This window comes from Onychomys torridus, chromosome 23 (assembly GCF_903995425.1).
Source record: "Onychomys torridus chromosome 23, mOncTor1.1, whole genome shotgun sequence".
Classification (NCBI taxonomy): Eukaryota; Metazoa; Chordata; class Mammalia; order Rodentia; family Cricetidae; genus Onychomys; species Onychomys torridus.
This window is the reverse complement of record NC_050465.1, coordinates 44,246,059-44,272,767: the sequence shown is the minus strand read 5'-3', so window position 1 is coordinate 44,272,767 and position 26,709 is coordinate 44,246,059. Positions and strand designations below refer to the sequence as shown.

General features: G+C 43.6%; 1 protein-coding gene across 1 annotated transcript in view; it reads right to left on the bottom strand.

Annotated features, from left to right (window-relative positions):
* Window positions 1-211: 211 nt before the first annotated feature.
* Cdk15 (cyclin dependent kinase 15) overlaps window positions 212-26,709 on the bottom strand; it is a 53,802-nt gene continuing 27,304 nt past the window's right edge. The window contains exons 7-10 of the mRNA XM_036172997.1: window positions 24,317-24,425; window positions 22,547-22,667; window positions 9,106-9,199; window positions 212-307 (exon numbers count right to left, since the gene is read on the bottom strand). Coding sequence (XP_036028890.1) covers window positions 212-307; window positions 9,106-9,199; window positions 22,547-22,667; window positions 24,317-24,425 — 420 coding nt within the window. The remainder of the gene's footprint in view (window positions 308-9,105; window positions 9,200-22,546; window positions 22,668-24,316; window positions 24,426-26,709) is intronic.

Here is a 26,709-nt window from a genome sequence, read left to right as displayed (position 1 = left end):
GGGACAAGCCTGAAATCTCAGCACATGGGAGGTAGAGGCTACAAACAAGTCCCAAGACAACTAGGGCTCTGCAGTGAGACCCTGTTCTAAATAAATAAATAGACAAATAAAAGAATTCATTGGAAAATATATAAATCTACTAGTCTATCTTTGTTGGGTCTAATGCCAGATGGACACCCCGTGTGGCCAACAGTCTCTCGGAATTGCCAGTTCAGAACGTTTCGACTCTTAGCTCAATATTACCTGGATTGTAGTTAGGCAGCTTGGAGACTCCAGGCCAGGTATCCTCCGTAGGGACTCCCAGTATCTACACAGAGAAAGAGAAACAAAGTGATTAGAAACCAGCCGGACAGAGCAGACACAATGCAAAGGACAGAGCAGGGAGGGACAAAGAAGTCAGTGATGTCACATGGGACCAGCTGATGTCTGGGAGAAAGAACTGTCAGTAGCTCCAACATCTTTCAGTTTATTATGCAAGGCACCGTACCCCCACAGTCCTGAGAGTGTGTCTCCACTCACTCACTCTGCGTGATCGCCAAGTGTTAAGGATATGAAGCAGCTGGAGTGACTGTCCATCACCTCCTCCCATCACCTCCTCCCATCACCTCCTCCCATCATGGTCCTATAAGCTGATCTGCAGGAGATGCTGCTGGCCTGCATCATGCCTCAGCATAGGTTTTTCAGCTGTTTCTGGATGTGCTCCATTAAAAAGGATTCAAATGACTGACCTTTAGGCAGTGGAATGTTGGCTAAAAATGACCCGGCTCCAACATTTATCTTTTCTACTAAATTCATCTCATTTTCTTGCTTTCTCCATGTCCGGCAGCTAGGAATATAACTTGGTTTTCCGCTGGTGGAGTATACTGGTAACATCATGTGAAAAAGAGCTGGCTTGCACTTTTAAAAAAATTGTGTGTACATATGTGTGTCAAGACGTGTGTAAGGAAGGTGAAGGACAGCTCTGTGGAGCTGGCTCTCCTTTCCTTGTTATATGGGTTCTGGGCATCAAATTCAGGTCTCCAGACTTGTGGAGCAAGCCTTTATCAATTAAACCATCTTGCCTGTCCTGACCTATACTTTAGGTGGCCAAATTTAAGTTCTTGTTTTTAAAGAAGATGACGTTTTGACAGTGGAGGTCTTCTGGAGTGTGACGTCAAACAGGCTTTGGATGGAGCTGTTACTGCGGTCCTCTGTAGACACCATCTTGCCATTCTTTGAAGATGACTATGAACCCCTCAGCCAGCATGTGTGGGGGGCTGAGTAGCAAGACTTTTGTGCCCTGCTGGCGATGCCAGCAGTTTGCTTTATCACTTCAGTGTACCTCTTCTTTGTAGCCTATCTTAATATTACGTTTCTGTGGAACATGAACTGTATAGACACGGGCCCAGTTTGTGAGAGGAAGCGGATTGTCTGACTGAATGTAATTAATGAGGAATGCAGGACCTTCAATATATTGGTGGTGACTAGGTCCCTGGTGGAGAGGCATGCATGTGGGGTCTATTGGGCTTGCCTTCACACAAAAGACACTAACGTGCTATTTTCCCTCACGGAGTACATTCTGAGAAGTCATGCCACCCAGTAAAAGCTTCCAGCTTTGATCCCATTCTCTAAACAAACTGAAAAGTGACTGAGAGGATTAGAGGCTTTTCCTATCAACCAACCCAAGCCTGCGGGAACACTGAGGAGCCTGGATTCCATTTTGAAAAACCAACTAGACTAATTCTTCTTTTGTGGGTGAAGCCCAGAGCAGGGGGAGCTCATGCTTCTCCCTCAGCCTGCTGTCTTCTGTGTCTGTCCAGATGCATGTGGAGGCAAGCGGGTGTGACTCATGGGTCCCCATTCATCTTCTGTTGGTTGGCCAAGCACAGTGGGAAGAAAACAAGGTCGATCAGGGAGGAGGGAATGATCCAGGAAATGAATAGCAACCACATCCATATTTGCTGGAAGGTGAAAGTTACCAGACTTCTTGGTTCCTTTGTATTACGTTTAACTGAGGCCAGATGGATACCAAATTTTTCTGGAAAATTTTATGCTGAAAGCTTATTAAACCGAGATGTTAGATGTCTAAACAAAAATTCAGTTATTCATTTCGTAAAAGTTCATTTAGTAAGATACAACTTCAGAAACTTTGTAATCTGATTCTCTAACTTATTTCACAGGAAATGAAAGCAAAAACAGATGAATGGGGCCAAGTAAAACTAAAAAGCTTCTAGAAAAAGAAACAATGGAATGGTGAAACAATCCACAGAATGGTATAAGACATTTGCCAACTATATATTTGGTTAGGGGTTAATAGCCAATATGTACAAGGAACTCAAAGAACTCAACAACAAGTAAACACATCATCTAATTTTAAAAAACGGACAAAGGATTCCAATGGACATCTTTCAAAGGAAGACACACAAATGGCCAAAAGGCATGAAGAAAATGTTCAGCATCACTAATCATCAGAGAAACGCACATTATGGCTAGGACCATAAATGTATCACTGTGTGTGTGTTGGAAAGGCTATTGGGAGGGAGGCAGGACCAGGAAGGGCTGAGGATAGGACTCAGCTAGTAGAGTGCACGAGACCCTGGGCTCAATCCCCTACACGGCAGAAATCAGGAATGGCAGCACACACCTTAGTCCCAGCACTTGGGAGGATCAGGAGTTCAAGACTGGGCTACATGACACCTTATATCAACACCCTGCCCTTCCCCCAACAACAAAAGAAGGTGTTGGTTAGGATGTGGAGAAAAGGCAACCTTTGCTCTTTGTTGGTGAGACTTTGGATTAGTACAACCGTGATGGAAATTGGCAGACACTCCTCAAAAAGCTGCTGTCCAATCTTCCTATTGCATAAGTATTCAGGGGGAAAAAAAGAAATTAGCATGTCAGAGAGATGGCTTATATTTACTGCAGCAGGAGTATAGCACATATACACCATGGGATACCTTAGAAAGTATCTTCATGGCCAAACGGTACATGTGTAAGGTGATGCTCATGGTAACTGGCTTGGTTTGGCCATTCTATAATGTGCATGTATTACAAAACATCATATTGGGACCAAGGAGGGGCTCAGTGGTAGAGAGCTTGCCTAGCATTTGGGAAGCCCTGGGGATCTGTTGACCTGAGTTCGGTCCCTAGGACCAACATCAAGGAAGCCAAGAATGGATTCCCACAAGCTTTCCTCTGATCTCAATACACATGCTGTAGCACCCACTGAAATACACGTGGATGAACACATACACTAACACAGTAAATAAAGAAATGCAATAGTTTAAAAAATAAAACACACTCAAAGTTATACAGTCTTTTCACATCTGTTCTGTTCTTATACCCTCCAAAGATTTCCTTCCTGCCCTAAATACATACCAATTACAACCATATTTTGCACGAGACCTAACTGAGATATAATTATTACCATTTTTTTTTTTTAACATTTACCATTGATTACATGCTGCTGCTCTAAGAAAGAAAAAAAAAAAGCTGGGTGGTGGTGGCACACGCCTGTAATCCCAGCACTTGGGAGGCAGAGCCAGGCAGATCTTTGTGAGTTCAAGGCCAGCCTGGTCTACAGAGTGAGATCCAGGAAAGGCGCAAAGCTACACAGAGAAACCCTGTCTCGAAAAACCAAAAAAAAAAAAAAGAAAAAAAAAGAAAGAAGGAGAAGGAGGAGGAGGAGGAAGAGGAGGAGGAGGAGGAGAAGAAGAAAACCTCAGCTGCTTGAGAGGTAGTGTTGTTATAAAGCAACAAAGTTGGGCCCTGGAGCATACTCCACAGGTAAAGGCACCTGCCACCAAGGTTAATGACCTGAGTTTGGTTCCTGGGAACCCACCTGGTAGATGGAGAGAACTGATTCCCTTAAGTTTGTCCCTCTGATCTCCATGTGCATGCTGTGGTAGTACACCCTTCCTACCCAAAATACATGCCACACAACACAACACAACACAACACCACACAACACCACACCACACAACACCACACCACACAACACAATACATCACAACACAACACCACACAACACAACAAAACACAACACAGCACAACACAACACCACAAAACACAACACAACACCACACAGCACAACACAACACAACACCACAAAACAATACAACACAACACAACACCACAAAACACAACACAACACAACACCACACCACACAACACAACACCACAAAACACAACAACACACAACACCACAACATACAACACAACACATCACAACACCACACAACACAACTCAGCACAACAAAACACCACAAAACAACACAACACAACACAACACCACACAACACAACACCACAAAACACAACACAACACAATACAACACAACACCACAAAACACAACACAACACAGCACAGCACCGAGTGTAGCGATTCTGTCTAGCTTCCCTCTGAATACAGAACCATATAGATACAATAGGAGATCTGCTTGAATTAAATGAATCTGGCCACAACACATCCTAAACAATGCAGTGCTGTCTTCCTGGGACAGGATCAAAGTCATCAGTGAGCAATGCAGCTATGCAGACTCTAAAAATAACTAACTAAAAGGGAAAATCCAATGAACAGAGGAGAATGTTATGATTTAAAACTAAAGGACCTGGGGCTAGGGAGATGGCTCAGTGGTCAAGAGCATTTGTTGCTCGTCCGGAGGACCTGGGTTCAGTTCCCAGCACCAACACCAGGAAGCTCACAACTACATCTGACTCCAGCTCTGAGGTATCTGACACTGTCTTCTGGCCTCCATGGGCACTCTCATGCACACACACACACACACACACACACACACACACACACACACACACACACGATCAATCTTTTAAAAAATAATAGGAGTGCCTGGCAGTGGTGGCACGCGCCTTTAATCCCAGCACTGAGGAGGCAGAGGCAGGTGGATATTTGTGAGTCTGAGGCCAGCCTGGTCTACAGAGCCAGTTCTAGGACAGGCTGGGTGACATACAGAGAAATCCTGTCTCAGAAAAATGAAAGTAGTAACAATAATAACGATAATTAATAATAATGATGAAGATGATGAATTTTTTTGCAGGAGCCATAACTTCCCAGAGTCAAGAGCACAGAGCACACTGTAAGACAGTAAGACTCAGAGAGTTTGGACACAGACATATACCCAAAGTTAGAGCTGTGTTCAGAACTCATGAGTTCTGACTCCAGGCCAGTATTATTTTGATATGCTTAATTTAAATTTGAAATAATCTGTCATAAGTGTCAAAGTCTCTAGTTTACTTTAGTATGCTGAAGGTAAAAAAGAGAGGCATGAATATGGTTTTCTGGGCAGAGTATGTTGAGCAGATTCATCAAGACACACTTGTTTTTGCCACAGCATTCTTTTTTTGTTTTTTTTTTTTTTGTTTTTTGTTTTTTGTTTTTGTTTTTTGGTACCTTACATACAGACTCAAGCAGAGCATCTTTCGTTGACTGCGTTACAGAAATATCTTCATGGGGCAGTGGCGGTCACCAAAGACCAACAGGAGCGAGCCAGGGAAACATCTAGTCCACTCTGTTTCTGATTTCTGAGCACTGTGCTAAACGCAAAGACTTGCAAAGTGATTGTTTTTGAAGTGTGGTTGTTTAAATAGCACCAAACATTTTTTAAAACTCAGTTTATATACAGTTCTCCAAACAGTAATAGCACTTATACATTCTTTTCGAATATGATATTTTTCAAACATTCTAACAGCATGCCTCACTTCAGCATTACAGTTTATATTAGCCATCTTCATATACATCCTTTACAGTATCTGCGGTTTACATTTGTTCACACGTGTTTCACTGGATGTAATTCATCACTCCACTCTGAGAAACACATTTTCCATATCCCCTTTCTTTTCTGTCACCTGTTGCTTCTCTTAGTCCCCAAAGAATATTTATATATGGTTAATGGCCAACAAATATTGAGTAACTAGGTTAAAAAAAATAAACCTTTAAATACATAAAGGGCTGTTACAGGGTGAAGACTAGCAATACTAATTGTCCTCTCTGGGTTATAGATAAGGGAGTAAGGACTGGTGTGGGGGAGCCGACCCTAGCATCTGAGTTACTGAAACATCTCCATAACAGTATATGAAAGAGCAAATATATATTTACATACACACACACACACACACACACACACACACACACACACACACACACACAGATGGTCTTGCTAGATGAGCTGGTACTTGCTATACAGCCCAGGTTACTCTCAAACTCACCAAAATCCTCCTGCCTCAGCCTTCCAAGAACTGGGATTATATGAGAACTCAAGAAAGAAATTAAAAAAAAAAATTCTACCCCCTCCTCTCTCTCTTTCTCTCTCTCTCTCTCTCTCTCTCTCTCTCTCTCTCTCTCTGTGTGTGTGTGTGTGTGTGTGTGTGTGTGTGTGTGTGAGAGAGAGAGAGAGAGAGAGAGAGAGAGAGAGAGAGAGAGAGAGAACGAACAACCCATAGGAGTTAGTTCTTGCTCTCCACCCTGTGGGTTCCAGGGATTGAACTCAGGCAGTCAGGCTTGGCAGCAGGGACTTTTACCCACTGAGCCACCTCTCCAGCCATACAAATATTTACCAAGCACAGTGTATTGGTTTTGCTATATAATTCCCATAACAATGTTATAAAATCTTATGATTAACCTCATTTTATAGACAAGAAAATTAATGTTTAAGAGGTACAATGTGAACTATCCATATTCATAACTAGTGAGTGGCAAGGAGAGCCATGCATTAACTACCCCCAGCTTAGATGATACCATAGGAGCCAATGATATGATCCAAAGTAGCATTTATCTTCCTAAGAAAAAGTCTTTTGGCCGGGTGGTGGTTGCACCACACTTTCGGAGGCAGAGGCAGGAGGATCTCTGTGAGTTCAAGGACAGCCTGGTCTACAGAGCGAATTTTGGGACAGCCAGGGCTACATAAAGAAACCCTGTCTTGAAAACCCAAAACAAAAACCAACAACAAAAAGAAAGAAAGAAAGAAAGGAAGGAAGGAAGGAAGGAAGGAAGGAAGGAAGGAAAGAAGGAAGGAAGAAAGAAAGAAAAAGTCTTTTGGCTTGAAAAAGCTTTTTGTTTGTTTGTTTGTTTGTGAATAAATGTTTCCTATTTTGTCCCATGTTTCCCATAATATCCTCCAGGTGGCCAAAATAAAGTTGTTGTTTTTTTTGTTTTGTTTTGTTTTTGTTTTTGTTTTTCGAGACAGGGTTTCTCTGTAGCTTTGGAGCCTGTCCTGGAGCTCACTCTGTAGACCAGGCTGGCCTCAAACTCACAGAGATCCGCCTGCCTCTGCCTCCCGAGTGCTGGGATTACAGGTGTGCGCCACCACTGCCCAACCAAAATAAGGTTTAGTATTAGTGATTAATTTACATACAATGTCTTTGTGTCTCACAGAACATTTTTATTTTCATCAGAAGACAAGGAACTGGATCAAGCAAAGCACTGATGAAAACCCCAGTGTAAAGCACTTTGATGCCTATACAACGTGAATGGACCTTGAAAGCATTATGCTAAGTGAAATAAACCAGGCCCAGAAAGACTCACGTTATATGACTCTATTGAGGTAAGGTCTTTGTTATTTCACAAATTCATAGAGACAGAAAGTAGATGAGAGATTCTCAGGGGCTGAGTTGGGCAGGCTCGATGGGACTGTGTTCATGGCTGCTTGGGATGATTCAGAGGTGCTGGAAATGATGGCAGAGGTGCTGGCCCAACAGCACCAATGGACTGACTGTAGTGAGCCACACACTTAATTGCTAAAATGGTAACATTTCCCATCTCATTTTATTTTCATTGTTCCATAGTGCTTCTTGGGTGCTATGTGATTTTTTTTTAAATTCCATTTATTTATTGTGTGTAGTTGGAATGGCACATATGTGGAAATCAGAGGACAGTTTGTGGGAGTTCTCTCCTTCCACGGTGTGGGTTGGAGGCGGAGCTGAGGTTCTTGGGCTTGGCAACAACCGCCCTTACTCAGGGAGGCATCTTACAGTCCCATGTGATGTTTATTGTCTGTGCACTGTGTAATGGTAACACCAGGGTATATTTATCTGTCTTTTAAAACATCGGTCATTTCTGGCTGTCCTGGAACTTGCTCTGTAGACCAGGCTGGCCTTGAATTCAGAGATTTGCCTGCCTTTGCCTCCCAAGTGCTGGTATTAAAGGCGTGCGCCACCACTCCTTGGCTAACGTTGGTCATTTCTTTGTGATTTAAAAACAAATTATTATCCTTTTTTGCCTTTTTAAAAAATATACAGAACATCATGATTACCTACAATCTATTAGGCAAAAGATGGCCAGACTTAATTTATCAAATCTGTTTGTAACTTGGTACACATTGACCAACCTGGCAAATTTTAGGTATACTTTACCAAAATAGGAAAAAATTTATAAAAAAAAGAGGGGTAAATAGACAATATGGTTATATCACTGACGATAAGGCAAAGAAAATCAAAGCACATTGCAGTACAAACAAAGTAGAGGAAATAATAAGGAAAGAAGTGGAAATATGCACACACGCATTCATACACATATGTACGCACATGCACACACATTCATATAGACATGCACACACATTCATACACACACATGCACACACTATACAGAGCCATGCTCGCACACATGTTCACACACTTATGGGCACACACCGAGGTCTTCAGCATTTTAGGCATCACGCTCATGTGCAGGAGCCTGACAAATCCTATACTTCCCTTACACTAGTATGAGAAGTGTGTTTTCTGGGGTCCTAGGAAAATTTGGTGTCCTGTTTCCTGTTGGTGAAGACGCAGACCAAATCTCCAGCAGAATTAAAATGAAGGCTAGCAGTGCCCCGATGACCAAGTAGTACTGGCAGAAACTGCTGCTGAGAACTGAGAAAATATTACTGACATAGGAAGCAGGAGACCCAGATGTTTTCAGTGGGGTGGCTTCCAGGCTGGTACGGGACAGCAGAAGTTTCCTAAGCACTCATCCCAAAGGAACTCGTTCTTTGGCCAACATCACAGCTTTTACGGCCTTAAGTGCGGCTCAGTGTCTCAAGCAGATGGATTACTTCATCGTCTCCAAGGCAAACCTGGCTCCAAGTTTGTAATGGAGGTATTTCTTTTTTCTTAGAAGGAATTTTTGTCTTACCTCCCAGATCTTCTCCAGCTGTTCCAGGATGTTGGAAACCCCAGGAAACAAAGGTTGACCCTGGAACATTTCAATAAAGATGCAGCCTGCACCCCTAGCAAAGGAAAGGAGAGACTTATAAGGAGGCCATGCACAGAAAACCTAACATCTACGATGTCTTCTTCTGAGAAATACTTGGGAGACTGTGACATAGGGCCACGTGTTGTTAAAAGCCCAGAGCCAGGAAAGCTCCTCAACAAGGACAGTAAAAGTAAAGAGATTTTGTAAAGTGGAGTAAGGCCAGCCAGAAGTAGGCTCCATTATAAACCTTAAGTCACCCAAGCTCACCGGCTCCCCATTCTGTGGGGTGGGAAAGCCCCGAATCCCCAATTTAAATCATTAAACCTAAGATGCTATCAGCTTAAGATGCTAGTGTATGTGCCATTAAGAGAGAAAAGCACATTGCCTCATAACTACATACAATTACTCCATGTCAATTAAAACCTTAAAAATGCTTTTGAAGACTGCAACCCCAGGTATGGTGGTGCATACCTATGTTCCTAGTCTTTGGGAGGCCAAAGCAAGAAGAAAAAACACTGCAATTCCTCTTTCTTTCTCTTTCTCTTTCTCTCTCTCTCTCTCTCTCTCTCTCTCTCACACACTCTCACACACACACACACACACACACACTCACACTTCAAAAATCCTATTATGATGTGGTCAAACTTTATTTTCTCCTTACTGGAAGGGTAGTGATAAATTAATGAAGCGTAGATTACTTCCTAATACAGCATACTCGTCCATGCAAAAATGTGGAACATTAAATGAAATACATTGGTTTAGGTGTTCCTGAAAACTTCTGCACAGTCAGCATTTGATTCAGAGTCCCTGATGTGCTAATCCACAGCCTCATCCTCTATATTAAGAGGCTGATGATACGACAAGTCTTAAAATAAGCCATAAAGGAACCAAGAGTCGTGGGTGCCGGCTCCTAAATGGCTCTACATTATACTGCCAGCTTACTCTTGACTCCTGCTAGAAGAATGTTGCTAAACATGTCTGATTCACTCTCCCAACCATTTGGCTCCTAGGGGTTTAAAATGAAGCATACCTTCTTGTTTCGGGTATTCTTTCACTCACCAACATTAGTTCGTAAGTTTTTATTTTTTTAAGAAATTTTTTTTTTTTTAATTTTGGTTTTCGAGACAGGGTTTCTCTGTGTAGCTTTGCGCCTTTCCTGGAACTCACTTTGGAGACCAGGCTGGCCTCGAACTCACAGAGATCCGCCTGCCTCTGCCTCCCGAGTGCTGGGATTACAGGCGTGAGCCACCACCGCCCGGCTAAAGAGTATTTTTTTATGTGTACGTGTAAGTACCTGCATGTATGTATGTGTACCAAACGTGTGCCTGGTGCCCACGGAGGCCAGAAATAGCACATCAGATCCCCTGGTACTGGAGTTGCACACCGTCATGAGCTGCCATGTGGGTGCTGGGAATGGAACCCAGGTCCTCTGAAAGAGCACTGTGCCCTCTTAACCTCTGAGTCACTTCTCCAGCCCCTCCCTAATTTACTCTGCCATTCTTATGACATGACAAGGAAGAAATTTTAAGTAAAAGTTTTTTATTATAAATGATCATAGTATTAAATATGTATTATAAGTTTCATTTGAATTACAGCCTTAAGTATTATTCATACGTAAGTTTTTACTTTCTGTAGACTCTAGACATATTCTGTTTAATTTGCTTTTTAATGATTGTGTCGGGGAAAGCCTATTTCTTGACAATTAAATGTAAAACTCATTCTTATCTGTGTTTTGTCTGAGGCTAGGGGATGAGTTAAGAGAAAGATTGCAATGTAACTCTGTCTGATGTTACATAAACAAAAGCTATTTTTATGACCGTTTTTGGGGGAGGAGGGTTTGTTTGGGTTTAACACACTGGATCATTCTTAGGATTTTTTGTTGTTGGTTTTTTTTTTTTTTTTTTTTTTTTCTGAGGCAGGGTTTCTCTGTGTAGTTTTGGTGCCTGTCCTGGATCTCACTCTGTAGACGAGGCTGGCCTTGAACTCACAGAGATCCATCTGGCTCTGTCTTCTGAGTGCTGGGATTAAAGGCTTATGCCACCGCCGCCCAGCCTCATTCTTAGGATTTTGTGGGAAAGGAGATTAGACTGAGCTTGGCAAGCATTTTCTCTCTCCATCCCTCCAGAAACAGGCTATTTTTATTCTGATTTAAAAAAAAATCAGAATAATTTTTCTAAATCACTTTTTGCTGTACAGAGATATTTTATTTTATTTTATTTTTAAGATTTATTTATTATGTATACAGCATGTATGACTGCAGGCCAGAAGAGGGCACCAGACCTTATTACAGACGGTTGTGAGTCACCATGTGTTTGCTGGGAATTGAACTCAGGACCTCTGGAAGAGCAGCCGGTGCTCTTTACCTCTGAGCCATCTCTCCAGCCCTTTTTTTTTTTCTTTTTTCCTCTCTCTCTCTCTCTCTCTCTCTCTCTCTCTCTCTCTCTCTCTCTCTCTCTCGACAATTTCAAGGTATCTATTATCTTCTGCACAAGGATGGCTGCAAAGTTACATGAAGTGTACTTTGGTACGACCGAGAACATTCGGGCCATCATGTAAGCTCTATGATATAGCATAGCGTCTTTGTGTTTAAGAGATAAAACACACCAGGCAGTGGTGGTGCACACCTTTCATCCCTGCATTCAGGAGGCAGAGGCAGGTGGATTTCTGAGTTCGAGGCCAGCCTGGTCTACAGAGCAAGATCCAGGAAAGGTGCAAAGCTACATAGAGAAACCCTGTCTCGGGGAAAAAAAGATAAAACACTAGTGTTTAGTTAAAATTCACCATTTGCAAATCAAGGTAGCTTGAAACCTTTATCTATCAAATCTAGAGTCTAAGGATACTCATATACATATTATACATAGGGTATATACAATTATTTACGTGTGTATGCAGTCCATACATACACATGTGTATGTTTCTATACATGCTTTATAAACAAGACAAACAAAATTCTGAATCAATTATGTTTTAGTACCTGGATGATCCATTTAGTACCATCAGTACTTGAATAAATATTTAATTATTTTATCTAATGTTTTCTTTAAAACAAAGGGGGCTAGTGCTCAAACACTTCCACGGGTATTATACTCAATGAGTTTGAGCTACACGTTTTAAAGCTGAAAGGCATTTCTGGGTATAACAGTTGTTCCGAAAACAATCCAGTCCATCGTTCAGCTATGAAACTGTTTTTCAGAACTGTGTTAGTTTTCATTTGCTTATTCAACTTAAGAACACAGGTCTTAAATGCTGGGCGATGGCAATGCAGGCCTTTTATCCCAGCACTCGGGAGGCAGAGTCAGGCAGATCCCTGAGTTCGAGGCCAGCCTGGTTTACATAGTGAGTTCCAGGACAGCTAGGGCTACATAGAGAAACTCGGTCTCAGAAAGCCAGAAAACCAACATAACAACAACAACAACAACAACAACAACAGCAAAAATCCTAAAAAGCCAACCAACCAAACAAACAAATAAACAAAAATCCAAGAAACCAAACCAAAACATCCAGGGTCTTGAAACTCAGCTATTTGGCCTACCCCAGATTTTCTCCTCATGGGGTCGAGCTAAGGAGCCAGCTTCCACCTCCTTTCACTCTATGGCTCTGTTTTCAGTATCTGTTCTGTGACTCTTCTCACCCCTCATTTCATAGGTGGTGGGGTTTTCAGTCTATGGAGCTTCTGGGGGCTGCAGTGGGATGGGAGGAGGCAGCCCCAGGGATGGCGGTGTCTCAGTGGGAGACAAGGAGCCGGTGGCCTCCAACAGTGCATCCTTCCAGAAGGGCGAGTTGGCAGGGGTCTGTTGACTAAGGCTCCCAATGTTGGTCTTTAGTCAAGTTAGAGCAAACAGCTTCAACGTTTCCTGCATTTTCTGGCTCTCTCCTGAATTTTTTTCTCTCTATTCTAAGCATGAACAAATTGTTCCAGAAGAAAGAGATTCCTCAAATTCCTTAGGCAATCCCCTGGGGGCCAAAACCATCTCAGGAGTTTCTAGCTTTTCAGAGATGCAAGGAGCATATAAAAATTCTGCTGGGAGAAATGAATCCGTATTTCATTTTTTACTGCTGAAGTTAATTTGGAATGATGTGATAGACGGCAATCAAATGGCATCTCCCCGTCACTCGCCTGGCACCACATTCCAGAGTTGAAAGTTTTCGGCAAGAAACCTGACGGTGCAGGATAAGGCAGGGACGGCTTTCCGTACTTGGGGAGCCAGCAGCCACCTGAAGTCTACACCAAAGAGAGGAGCCTGTGTTTCAAAATCAAGCCGTCCTTCCAAGTCAGTGTGCTACACGCTGGTGGGATTGCTCAGTGGTTAGAGCACTGGCTGCTCTTACAAGAGGACCAGAGTTCTATTCCTAGCAACCATATCAGGCTGCTCATGACCACTAATAACTCCAGCTCTGGGGGATCCAAGATCCTCGCCTGGCCTCCATGGAGACGCACATACGTCACACACAAATAAAAGCAAATCTTAATAAAAACCTCAGCGTAGCTGACGAGGACACACCTTGAAAACATTATGCTAAATGAAAGAAGCCAAACTTGGAAGGATTAAGTATTGTATGATCCCAGCACCAATTACATGAAGTGCTTTCAACAAGTCGAATTCACAGACATGCAGAAAATGGACCGGTGGTTCCAAGGGCTGATGGACAAGTTAGTGGGAATTTACTGTTTAGTGAGTTCAGTTTCAATATGAGGATAATGGAAGGTTCTAGAGATGGATGAAGATGATGGTCACACAGCACAAATGTACCGAATGCCCCTGAATTGTTACTTAAAATGGCTACACACGTTTTATGTTGTGTACATCGAAATATCACTCCGCCCTCAAAAGCAAACAAACAAACAAATCACCACATAAAGTTTGTAACTTTCTCCTTTAAGTCCCTAACAAGGACCTTTTAAGGTCTGAAAGGGATAAGTAGAAAGACAGGCAGGAGGGAGTGTTGGGAGACTGGAGAACCCTGGCTAACAACGTTTGTCCCAATCCTCCAGAGCCCCCAGCCATTGCCCTGGGCCCCCCACTGACAGCATGGCCACCAGCATCCCCAAGAGTCCTGATTGCTTCACTTAAGACAAAAGCAGTGGCTGCCTGTCATCTGCTCCCTACAAAGGCATTCAGTCCAATGCTGGAGTGCCGAGTAACAGAGCCCCCTCCGATGCCCTTCTTCCTCTCTGCTCACCCAGAAAAGGAAACCTTGAGAGGGAGAGGATTTCAGTGTAAACCCCCAGTTTTTGGCAATGATTTGAAAGTGAACAGGCAGAAAGCTCAGGGGCGGTGCCTGCCCATCTGTTTCTGTTACTTTTTAAATTTTACTAGGCAAACAAGAGTGGGGTGAGTAGAAATAATGGAAATTATATATATAATTATATATATATATATATGGTTTTTTGAGACAAGGATTCTCTGTGTAGTTTTGGAGCCTGTCCTAGATCTCACTCTGTAGACCAGGCTGGCCTCGAACTCACAGAGATCCGCCTGCCTCTGCCTCCCAAGTGCTGGGATTAAAGGAATGCGCTACCGCTGTCTGGCTTTTATAATTTAATATTTATCTTAAAAGTGGGCATGTTTGCCACGGAGCACATGTGGGGGTCAGAGGACAACTCTGTGGAGTTGGTTAGAATTCCTAGCCACTCCCCCAGCTCTATGACTGCGCATGCACTGGTCCAGTAGCCAGGCAAGATGCTTAGTCATCCTAGGGCCTTATGCCCTACATAATCACATAATCCTGCGTGATCACATAATCTGTGTGCTTCATGGCTTAGTTAGCTACATAAGCCCATATGCGTGCGCCTATGTGTGTTTGGGGGGGAGGGGGACCTATAAAAGCGGGTTCCACCTGCTCCTCCCTTTTTTCCTGAACATCATTCCACAGGCCTGTGCCCATCTTTTCTATTCCCTTCCCTTAATAAACTCTTATAGCAGGTTTTGTTGTGCCTCGTGGCTTCCCTCGCATGGTAAACAGCACCGCTTAATAAATAACACTGGGTATCGAACTGGGGTTTTCAGGCTTACATGCCAAGTGCCTTTACCTGCTGAGCCATCTCACTGGCTGAATAGTGTTCTTTACTACTCAGTTTCCCCCAGGATCCACTCTAGGGCCATGGACTGCATGTAGATGAGATGTCTCTTTGATCTGAATAGTTCTCTCTTGCCTAGCATGTGCAAGGCACGTGCAGGGCTCGAGTCCCAGGATCACCACTAGGAAAATAATTGAAACAGAACCAAACCAAAAGAAAAACACCTTTGATTTTGCCAAGATCACAGGCCACTTGCTTTAGTAGACTGTTCTTTAAATTGGCTTATCTGTTACTTTCTCGTGGTCGGAGGTGGGTAGACTTCCCTTCTCCTGGAACACCCCATAAATGCCATTGGGTTCTCAGCACATCTTGGTAGGGAGCGCACGTCCATCTTGCCTTTATTCATTCTATTCACTGCAGCTGCTAAGGTGTGGTCTGCCAAGTTTCTCTGCCCTGAAGTTCCTGTTTTCTCTTTGTAATGGATGTGTAATCTGTGAAGCCCTGCTTGGTGGCATGGGGATGTCTCATTCCTCAGCGGATGTCCCCCCTTTCAGTCAAGCGCCCGTGAATCTTGTTCCAACGAAGTGCTACTGTATGGGTTTCGAAATAGCGATTTGTCAACTGTATTGGGGATTTTTGTTTGTTTGTTTCTTCTTCTGTCATTAGTTGGCATTCTACAGCGGGGGTGGGGGGTGGGGGGGGGGGGGGGGGGTAGGGGTGGGACCTCTCAGCCCTCTGGCTAGCCAGCCAACTGTCTCCGGTACGGGCTCTTTACTCACTAGGCTATAATTAATTCCTTTCATAATTCACTTTGATGTTAAAAGTGTCCCAGATTTGACCAGAGGAAGCGTCTTCAGACTGCTTCCCAAGTCCTTTCGACACGTCTCCATTTACTGCGTGTCACTTTGGAAGAAAACATTTTGGCCCAACAAGATGTTCCAAGTCCTTTTTGCTCCCCTCGAAAATCAGATGATTCCTCCCAGGAGCCATGGATCTTTTTAGTAGAGAGTGATATAAAGAATTCAAGATCTAGATGGTAGGCCAACACTCAGGCAAGATACATCACTGGTGCTTGACTAAAAGGGGAATGTTCGCTGAGGAATGAGACATTTACATACCACAATAAATAAGTAAACAAACAAACAAACAAATAAAACAGGGGTGCCAAAGTTTAAAATTTTGTTTTGGGAAGCTGGAAAGATGGCTCTTGCAGAGGACTTAGGTTTGTTTTCTAGCCCCCAGGCGGCCTCATACTCACTGAGTAGCTGGAGATGACCTTGAACTCTGTATCCTCACATCTTTACCCCCTCCCTAGAGCTAGGCTTACAGGGACACACCACCATACCTTGTGCTGGGAACTGAAGGTGGGTTTTGTCTGCTCAAGTTCTCTACCAGTTGGGCTCCATTTCCTACTATTAACAAATGTCTTAAAGGAAAACATTTCCAGGTTGCATTCCAGAAGAGTCCAGCATGGGTGGCTCCTTTGAGGTAGGGATGGTGAAAATGCTTTCATTCAGTTTCATTGCCTGAATGAAACCAGACATGATGTCTCTGAATGTATTTGTTGAAGTAGTAGGCACAAGGGTCAAGAGAGCAACCAATGACAAAGGAGATTTACATGGACTTCTACTTTAGCTATGTAAGGCCTTAAACAAAGTTATAAAAGCTTACTACAGTCATTGAAGACTTAAGCAAATGGAAAGATAGATCATGCTCAAAACTTGGAAGTCAACCACCATGGTGCACATTTATAAGGAGGCAGAAGCAGGAAGATTCGGAGTTCTGAGTTATCCTCAGCTACACAGTCTGAGACCAGCCTGACCTACATGAATACATGAGACACTCTCTCATCTCTGTCTCTCTTACTTTCTCTCCATTTATGTATACAAATACATATATGTTATACATATCTATAAAGTGAAAAGCCTGATTATTTTCAGAATATTCTATACATTGTGTGCAATTCTAATGAAAACCCCATTAGGAATTTTTATTTCACTGGAAACACTGAGTCTAAGATTATATCTATATGAATGAATCAAGGCATTCATGTGTGTGGTGTTCATGCGTATGTGTAAGGTGTGTGTGTGTTGCCAGGGTATGGTAGAGTAGAAAGACATAGAGTCCAGAAGTCAGTATCTAGTGTCTTCCTCGACTGTTCACCAATTTATTCTTTAAGACAGGGCCTCACAGAACCTGAAGTTCTCTGATTCAGCCAGCCTAGCTGGCCAGCAAATCATGGGGACCCTCCTGTCTGTGGGAGCCCACAGAGGTTTCCTGCTGAGATCTGAGCTTGCTTCACTCAGCAGGGCTGCATAAGGGGATGAACTGACCATGTGCTTGGTCACCAGGTGTTTGGAAGGGTCTGCACTTGGCTGTGCTGGGGGAGGTCTTTTGCTCCACCCCTTGGCATTTCTATAAAAAAGCCTTTAGGGGTCTGGAGAGATGGCTCAGAGGTTAAGAGCACTGGCTGTACTTCCAGAGGTTCTGAGTTCAATTCCCAGAAGCCACATGATGGTTCACAACCATCTGCAACGAAATCTGGTGCCCTCTTCCAACCTGCAGAGATGCAGGCAGAACACTGTATGCATAATAAATAAAATTTTTTGTAAAAGCCCTTTAGGAGAGACCAAAGGGGCCAGTGGATATTGACCCAGGCCCTCCTGAGGCTATCCCGTGTTTCTATCTGTCTTTCCCTTCTATATTTTTATCTAAATCTCTTATCCCTTCTCTCCTCAAGAGTATCCTGGGGGAAAAGGTGGGGGCAGGCCCCCCACACCTGTCTCAGCCTCCCCAGCACTGAGATTATAGACGCACACTATCATGCCTGGCTTTTTGTTTTGTTTTCACATGGGTTCTAGGGAGCTAAATTCACATTCTCATGTTAGTGTAGAAAGATGACTTTACCCGCTAAGCATCTCCCTGGCCTCTTAAGAGATTCTTGAAGGGTGAGACTTGCCCTATGAACTATCAGTTATTATTATAAAGCTATGGAAATGAATGTGTTGGCAGAGGAATGGATGAACCGATCTCAGTGAGACAGAACAGAGCGCTTAGAAACAGATCAGGTATTTATAGACACTTGATAAGAAAGAGATTTGACCTGTTCTCAGGACTTGTTCAAGGTCAAGCTCAGTGACTTGCTGGCAGGGAGATGGCAGGGCTCCTAAGCCTCCAACCCTAGCCGAGGACATAGTGACAGCTGATGGATGCTGGGGATGCAGTTTGAAGGGTGTGGTCCTAGCATTAACCGCACTCCAGTGGATGGTGCCACACCCAGGAGTGTATGGACAGCATAAACAGGACGTGGTGGGCTGTTAAAACACAGCAGAAATGATGAAAGGAGAGGAGTTGGGGGAGTGAATCTGAGTGGCGGTAAGAGAAGAGCTGGGGGGTGAACATGATTAAAATATACTGCATGCACATGGGAAATTCTCAAAGAATTAATAAAATATGGGGTTGGGGATTTAGCTCAGTGGTAGAGCACTTGCCTAGCAAGCGCAAGGCCTTGGGTTTGGTCCTCGGTTCTGGAAAAAAAACAAAAAACAAAAAAAAACTCACAAAATTTTAATAAACTATCACATAAAAAAAAAAAGAAATTTGGCATGGCAGATAACATAAGAAACTGGAATTGGACACATGAGTCTCAGAGCTGGGTTATGGCTTATCACCACAATAACAACACAAAAACGTAGCAGACACAAAACCAAAAACCAATGTAGACATCCGAGATGGTGATTAACAGGGAATGGATGAGTTTTAGAGCTCATTACATTCAGGGGAAACACGAGCCACAGAAGACTGAATCCAATATAATACTATTTTTACAAAGCTCAAAGGTAAGCCTGGCAAGATAGCGCCTGATGACCTGGAGGACCCAGACAGTAGAAGGAGAGAGCCAACTCTTGTCCTTACATTTGAGCTGCTGCACTCATCTCCTACCCCTAATAAATAAATACATGTAATTAAAAAATTATTTCTAGAAGATCAAAAGTAGGCAAAAATAGTTAAAAGAATTTTTAAGGATATAAACAAAATGGGAAACTATTGTTTCTCTCTCTCTCTCTCTCTCTCTCTCTCTCTCTCTCTCTCTCCCTTTGGTTTTTCGAGACAGGGTTTCTCTGTGTAGCTTTGAGCCTTTTCCTGGAACTCACTTGGTAGCCCAGGCTGGCCTCGAACTCACAGAGATCTGCCTGCCTCTGGGGGGCTAGGATTACAGGCGTGCACCACCACCGCCTGCCCTCTATTGTTTCTAAAGAGGGAGGGGAGGAACTGCAGACTAATGAAGTTCAGGAAGAAGCCCCTTTGGTGGAGGGCAGGCTGGCAGGGGAGGCGCACCACAGTGGGACAGCGTCGACTGTGCTGTAGCCCTTGCATGGGGTGTTGGGGCTGTGTGTTACGTTTCTTAAACTGCCCTGGTGTTCTAGGTGTAGTGTCACTGCGTAAATATTTCCCATGGGAGCTGTCTTTTACGATACAGGGTGTTAAGCAGCATCCCTACCCATGCCTCCCACAAGCTATGACAACAAAGATCTCCAGACATTGCCAGATGTCCCCTGGCGGGTAAAATTGCCCCAATTGAGAATCACTGCCCTACCTATATATGTTACATATATATCTCATTGTTTTAAATAGTCTACAATAAAACAAAGTTTAAAATTGACGGGTAGAAGCTCCACTCAGCCTGTAAAACACAAGCAGGAAGGCACCATGATGAGCAGGGCTTGCCTGAGCCCGCTGAAGGCCTTTGAAGTTGAGCTGTGCAGGCTGACAGCCCCAGAGCAGTTCAGGAGCAGGTGAAAGATCTAGAAATGGCTCCCAGTCTCAGAGACCCACAACTGGTTACACTGGGGGGGGGGGGGAGGTCTTCATTTTTTAATTCTTCGAGACATCTAAAAGTTTAGTCCTGCTTAAAAATTACCTGCTTAATTAAAAAAAAAAAATCTATTATTGGCATGTGCTTCAGATCCAGAAGCCAGAGGATCTGAGCTGGATCTGACTTGAAAACCTCCTCTCCTGAGGACTAGCTCTCTTAGTTCCAGAAGGTGCTATATGAGCTTCCAAGGGAAGGAAGCAGCCAGCAGTCCTACCCAGCTTGATGCCTGTGAGCCAGAACAATGACCAGCAAGACAAGCTATCCCTAATGGCTCCCATTTCTTGGCATTAACCAACAGCTCCCTAATTGGACTCCAGGTCTGCTTAACAGAGGGAAATCATGCCCGGCACTGGAAACCTAGGCCAGTACCAAGGCTAGTGAGGTCATGGGTCTTAGAGGAGAGTCCACTCTGCTTATTTTATTAAACCAGCGTAATTCTTAACTGCATTCTAAATACTTATCCTCATATTCACAAATAACTGTGTATCTCTCACTCCTCATCAAAGAAGCTTCTCCTTCTCAAAAGACAGGCCATTACAGAAAGTCACAAGTGTAGAAATGCAGAGAACAGCTGGTCAGGGGCGCCTATCCCTGGTGGATATGCCTATAACACAGCTCCTACACTTAAAGATCAGGACGAACGGAGGAAGAGGGAGCAGGAAAACTGTAAGGGCCAGAGGACCAGGAATTCTGCTGTGAGACTGTCTCCTGGAAGTGACAGGGAAGCTGTACCCCACAATGTTTCAATAATATGGCTGCTTAGACAAGACCTGACCAAGGCTAACAACAGAACGCCAACATGGGAGGGTCAAATCTCACAGGGCCCTACTCCTGGACAAAAAACTACAGGCAGCTAAGGTATTCTGGGAAAATTAGCCTCCCCTGGGATGAGCTCTCTAATTGGCTATCCAATACCACGTGGTCATATACATACAAGCAACACTAGATGGACTCAGCAGGTAGAATTTATATATTTAGGATCTATCTATCTATCTATCTATCTATCTATGTCTCTATCTATGTCTCTATCATTTATTTATCTATCTATCTATTATCTACTTATCCACCTATCTACCTCTATCATCTATCAATCATCAATCATCTATCATCGATATATCAATCATCTATCATTTATTTATCTATCTATTATCTATTTCTATCTATCTATCTATCTACATATCTATCATCTATCATTTATTTATCATTTATCTGTCTATCTATCATTTATCTATCTATCTATTATCTACTTCTGTCTATCTACATATCTATCATTTATCTATCTATCTATCTATCTATCTATCTATCTATCTATCTACCATCTGCATGTTCTTACATATTAAAGAAAGAAAGGCCATGAATTTGTGAGGAAGTGAGGAGAGAGGCATAAAAGTGGTTGGAATAAGAAAAGGGAAGGAGGAATGAAGTAACCATACTTAATAAATTAAAAAAACCTCCTGTTAGAAGAAGACAAAGAAAAATGCTATCTCATCACGGTCCAATCAAATAACAGCTGGACTTCAAAAATAACATTTTGAAGAAAAAAAACACTATTATTGACTTTTAAAAATGGAGTCCATGTGTATATAAAGCCTATTTCCTAAGACCCTAGAAAAGGTCCATATATTCTATTACCTTTGAGAAGTTGGCTAGACCTGTGAAGTCATTCCACGTCTTACTGTGATCCGCACACGACCGGGTTAGCTCTGGAAGGAAGAGTGTGTGGAGGGAGGCAGACAGATGGCTGGGTGGGTCAAGGAGCCTGTTGCTAAGCCTGACTTTTGAGTTTGATTCTCCAGAACCCACAAAGTAAAATCAGAGAACTGGCTGACAGTGTTGCCCTCTGACCTCCATACACCAACCCCAATACATAGCAAGTGAAATGTAAGCCCCCCATAATGTGGTGTTCCTGCTCTAGGATGAAAAGCATCTAAGAGCGCCCGCTCACTGCTGTACCCTAGTAATCCTCAGGCCTCCAGCTCTCAGGCTCAAATCATGGTCCCATTCAGCCTGTGATGGGGAGAGTGTATCATCCTTATTTTAATATTAATTTTATTGTGTGTGTGTGTGTGTGTGTGTGTGTGTGTGTGTGTGTGTGTCTGTCTGTCTGTCTGTCTGCTTGCCTGCCTGCCTGCCTGCCTACCTGTCTGCCTGTCTTTAATTTGAGGGTGTATGTTTGTCTGTTTCTCTGATGACACATGGTCAAGGAAGGAAAAGGCAAAGGAATCCAGGAGGAAGCTAGGAGGAGGGGTGTGATGCAAAGAGAAGATGCCTTGGGCAAGCCTCTTTGGACCATCATTTCTTTAACTAAAATCCATAGAACGCAAAAATCAAGTGTGAGAAATGTAGTACAAAGTACCTCATGTTTCAACGCACAAATAATGATTATCCTGTTAAAATGGAACACAGATGGTAAGGCAGCCATCATGGCTATCTTCTTCTTCTTCTTTTTTTTTTCTTTTTTTTTTTTTTTTGGCACTAGCTCTTACCATATGTCTAGCTCAGAGGAGTACTCAGTGGCTCCCAGCAAAGCGTCAGGTGGCCGGTACCAGAGTGTCACCACTTCTGAGGAGTATGTCTGGCTGGGGATGGACTTGGCTCGAGCAAGGCCTGTCCAAAGAGGATAAAGACAGCACTCATTACCCTGGGTCTTTTGGGGAGGCATGGAGACACACTGTGTGGGGAGAGTAAATGGCAGAGCAGACAACACGAAGGACAACATGCCACTGGGGGTGGGGCCGCCAGAAGCACTCGGCTCTCCTGCGGTTTGTGTACCTTGCATCAAGAAGAGTTCTTAATTTTGACCCGCACTGTCACTAGAGGAGGCAGCCAAGTGTGGTCAGGTGACTAAACTCTTGCTTACTTGGTATGAACAGAGGTGATGTGGAATGTCCAGGTCATGCCCTTAGTGGGTGGGTTCTGCTTCTGCTTCCCCCTTCTCTTTCCTCTGAGCCATGATGAGCTGGGAGGTGAAACTACACTCAAGTATGCCATTGGGCGATGTCTGAAGGATGGTGGAGCCACATGACAGGTGAAGACCGGGTCAAGACACTAGGGGGCTACAGAGACAGCTCCGACTGCCCTGAGTGGAGCTTGTTTCTAGAACATTATAGCACTGTACTGTGGGTCTCTACAGTGGAGAGTTGCCGAATGGCTATCTGCTAAATGCACAAATATTGGGATGAGAGCCATCACCACAGAGCGAAGTCCTCCGGATGCCATGTGACACCCTCCAACAAAGACTGGTGTCTTGTCTCACAAAAACCAGTGTGTCAGAGCTGGGGAGGAAGCCTGGTGGTAGAGTAATTTCCCAGCATGCATAAGGCCCTAGGTTCAATCCCCACTATCTAAAACAAACAAAGAAGGAATAAAAAGACCAAACCAAACAACAATAAAGTACTAGAACCAATGTGTCAGCCCAATGTGGTGATGCATACCTTTAGTTCCTCCACTTGGGAGACGGAGCCAGGAGGATGGCTGCCAGTTCAAGGACAGCCTGGACTACAAATTAGGTTCTAGGTCAACCAGGGCTACATGGAGAGACCATGTATCAAACAAAATTTGCTGAGCATTTAGTACCATACCAGAAATATAATGATAAGCAAAAACAGACTCCCAACTACTTTTTAGTAAAGGAGAATAAAATCTAAAACCACATATAAGTATATGTATGTATATGTTTATGCATTTCTTATTACATATCTGTGAATATAAATATCAACTATGATACACACTAAAATGGAAAGACACCGTGACAGAGTAAGTCTGCACCCTTTGCTAGGAATACAGTCAAGGTGATGTTGACATTTAAGGGCAGAACTAAATGTCATTTCCACTTATGCAGGAGTCCACAGTACATTCTAGGGCCAACTTCTGTGTTCTGCCATCCTGGGACAGCCTTGATCTAGTCTGACACAGTTATCATTATATTCTGACACAGTTGTCATTATCCACTTAGATATAGGGACAGCACCTAAGTACAGTCTACTCTACAGACATTACTATCTCAAAAGTGACAGTGGGATAATCCGAGGGCCTATTTTAGGCTTCTGGCTAGATGTTTGGATGGAATTCTAAGAAACTTCCACACTCTCCCTCCCTCTTGCCTCACATTTCCTATATATCAGTCTGACATCCACACACAGCATCATGTTCTTGGGCTCTAGTTTTCAAAGGCCAACCCTAGTCAATGCTTCAAACAAAGTCATACAAAAGACTCATTGTTCATAGGCCAGAAGGAGACCTGAGGGGCGACTCACCAAAATCAGCCAATTTGAGCTCTCCCAGGTGACTGATGAGCAGGTTCTGAGGTTTCAGGTCCCTGTGAAGAACGTGCTGGTGGTGGATGTACGCCAGGCCCCGCAGAAGCTGAAACATGAAAAGCTGGAAGAAATGAACACCATACCTAAGGACACTTGAACCACTGTGTGTTGATTTCGTCTCTAAATCAAAAACATTCCTCTAAAAGAATATAGTGAAAGTGTCTCTTGAGAGATGAAAGAGAGAGAGAGAGAGAGAGAGAGAGAGAGAGAGAGAGAGAGAGAGAGAGAGAGATTTTTAGACTCATTCAGAAAGAGGGGAAAAGGTCAAGGGAATCAAGTTAACTACATCACAAACAAAGGGGTTCTGGCCATGCCTGACATCTGTTCCTTTCACACTGAAGGAATTGCCCTTCCTTAAAAATCTCAACTGAAACCTTGAGGTCTCCTTAGGAGCATTTGTAATTGGTTTAGATGTGGAAGATATGATTTTTGCCCACAGATAACCTTGGATGGCATGCCAGGTCAAAGTTGATCTGGAAGTGATAGTTTAGAGTTTACAATTGCTGTCTTTTTTCAGGCTACAATACCAGGAGACCCAACAGGGAAATATATTTTAGATGTTATTAAGAAATAAAGGGGGGAGGTAGGATTGTCCAGTGGGTAAAGGTACTCTCTGTGTAAGCCTGGAATCCTGTTCAATACCCAGAACCCACATAAAGGTGGGAGGGGAGAATTAACTCCACAAAGTTGCCCTGTTTACACACACACACACACACACACACACACACACACACACACACACAAATGATGTTTACTTTTTAAAGTCTGAGAAAAATAAATAAAGACATCATTGTCTTTGTAAATTATTTTTAAAGCCCTAAATTCAAAGTTGAAAATAAGGGAAATATATAGTATGTGCTAAAAGGGAAGAGAGCAGGCTAGCTGAGACAGAGATGGAGACTCTTAGAGGGTCAGTGGAGTGTCTGAACATAGACATTGTGACATTAGTCAGCTCCCACCTTGATGCTTGGACCCTTTCCTCGATGCCTCCTCAGGCTTCTCCTGGCATTTGTAAGTGGTGAAGCCCAGGGGCATTTAAGTATGGTATGTCACAGCACCTTAACATTCTAGCCTCGCCAGACCTCAGCACGCACTCTCTCTTCCACACCTCAAGGCAGCTTCTTCTTTCCACAGTTACCATAGAGCCACATCTGAGGGCACTTTCGGAATTAATGTCAAGCTCAAGCTGGGGCTCCTCCTTCTAGAACAGTGTCCCACACCCCAGAGTCTGTGGGCAACGAAGTAACCCCATTGAGTTAGTGCCATCTGGGCTAGAAGTCTCTCAAGCCACAACTGGAGTCTTAGCACTTGAGAGGCTGAGACGGAAGGATAACACGTTTGTAAGTTTGAGGGTAACCTGGGCTACATATTAAGACACTGTCTTTAAAAAAGGACAAAGAACAGAGCAGAAAATGAAGGAAATGGTATGAAGATAGATCATAGTGGGGGTCATCCAAGTCTGAGCAAGGAAGGCCAAGGTCCTCCCACTCCTGATCTACCCCTGAGGCTTGTTCGGTCAGGAGTCAGAAACAAGGCATCCAGGAGATGGCTAAGTCAGCAAAGGGCTTCCTGTGCAAGCATGAGGACCCAAGTCCAGGGCCCCAGCACCCATGTGATGGCTGGGGTGAGGCAGCATGCACCTCAGTGCTGGGCAAGCAAAGACAGGAGGATCCCTGGAGCTCACAGGCAAGCTAATCTAGTCAAATCCTGAGCTCCAGGTTCCGTGAGAAATCCTGTCCAAAAAGAAAAGGAAGTGGAGTGTGTGGTGGTTTGAACAAGAACGGCTTCCATGGGCTACTATATTTGAACTCTTAGTCACCAGGGAGCGGCACAATTCAAAGGATTAGGAGGTGTGGACCTGTTGGAAGAAGTGTGTCACTGGGGGTGGCCTTTGAGCTTTCAAAAGCCCATGCCAGGTACAGTCTCTCTCTCTGCTTGTGGATCTGGATGTAGAACTCTCAGCTCCTTCACCAGCACCATGTCTGCTTGCATGCCACCGTGTTCCCACCATGATGATATGGACTGAACTTCTGACACTGTAAGCCAGCCCCAATTAAATGTTTTCCTTTATAAGAGTTGCTGTGGTCATGGTGTCTCTTCACCGCAATAAGACCCTAACTAAGACAGAGCACATCTAAGAGGAAGACATCTGACATCAGCCTCTGGCCTCTACACATGCACATTCATGTGCAAACACTACACACTACACACACACACACACACACACACACACACACACACACACACACACACACGCAATCAGAAATAAGCTAACTTCACAAGCTCCCTTGTTCATGTCTCAAACTAGCCTGGAGGTGGTGTTTTTCCCT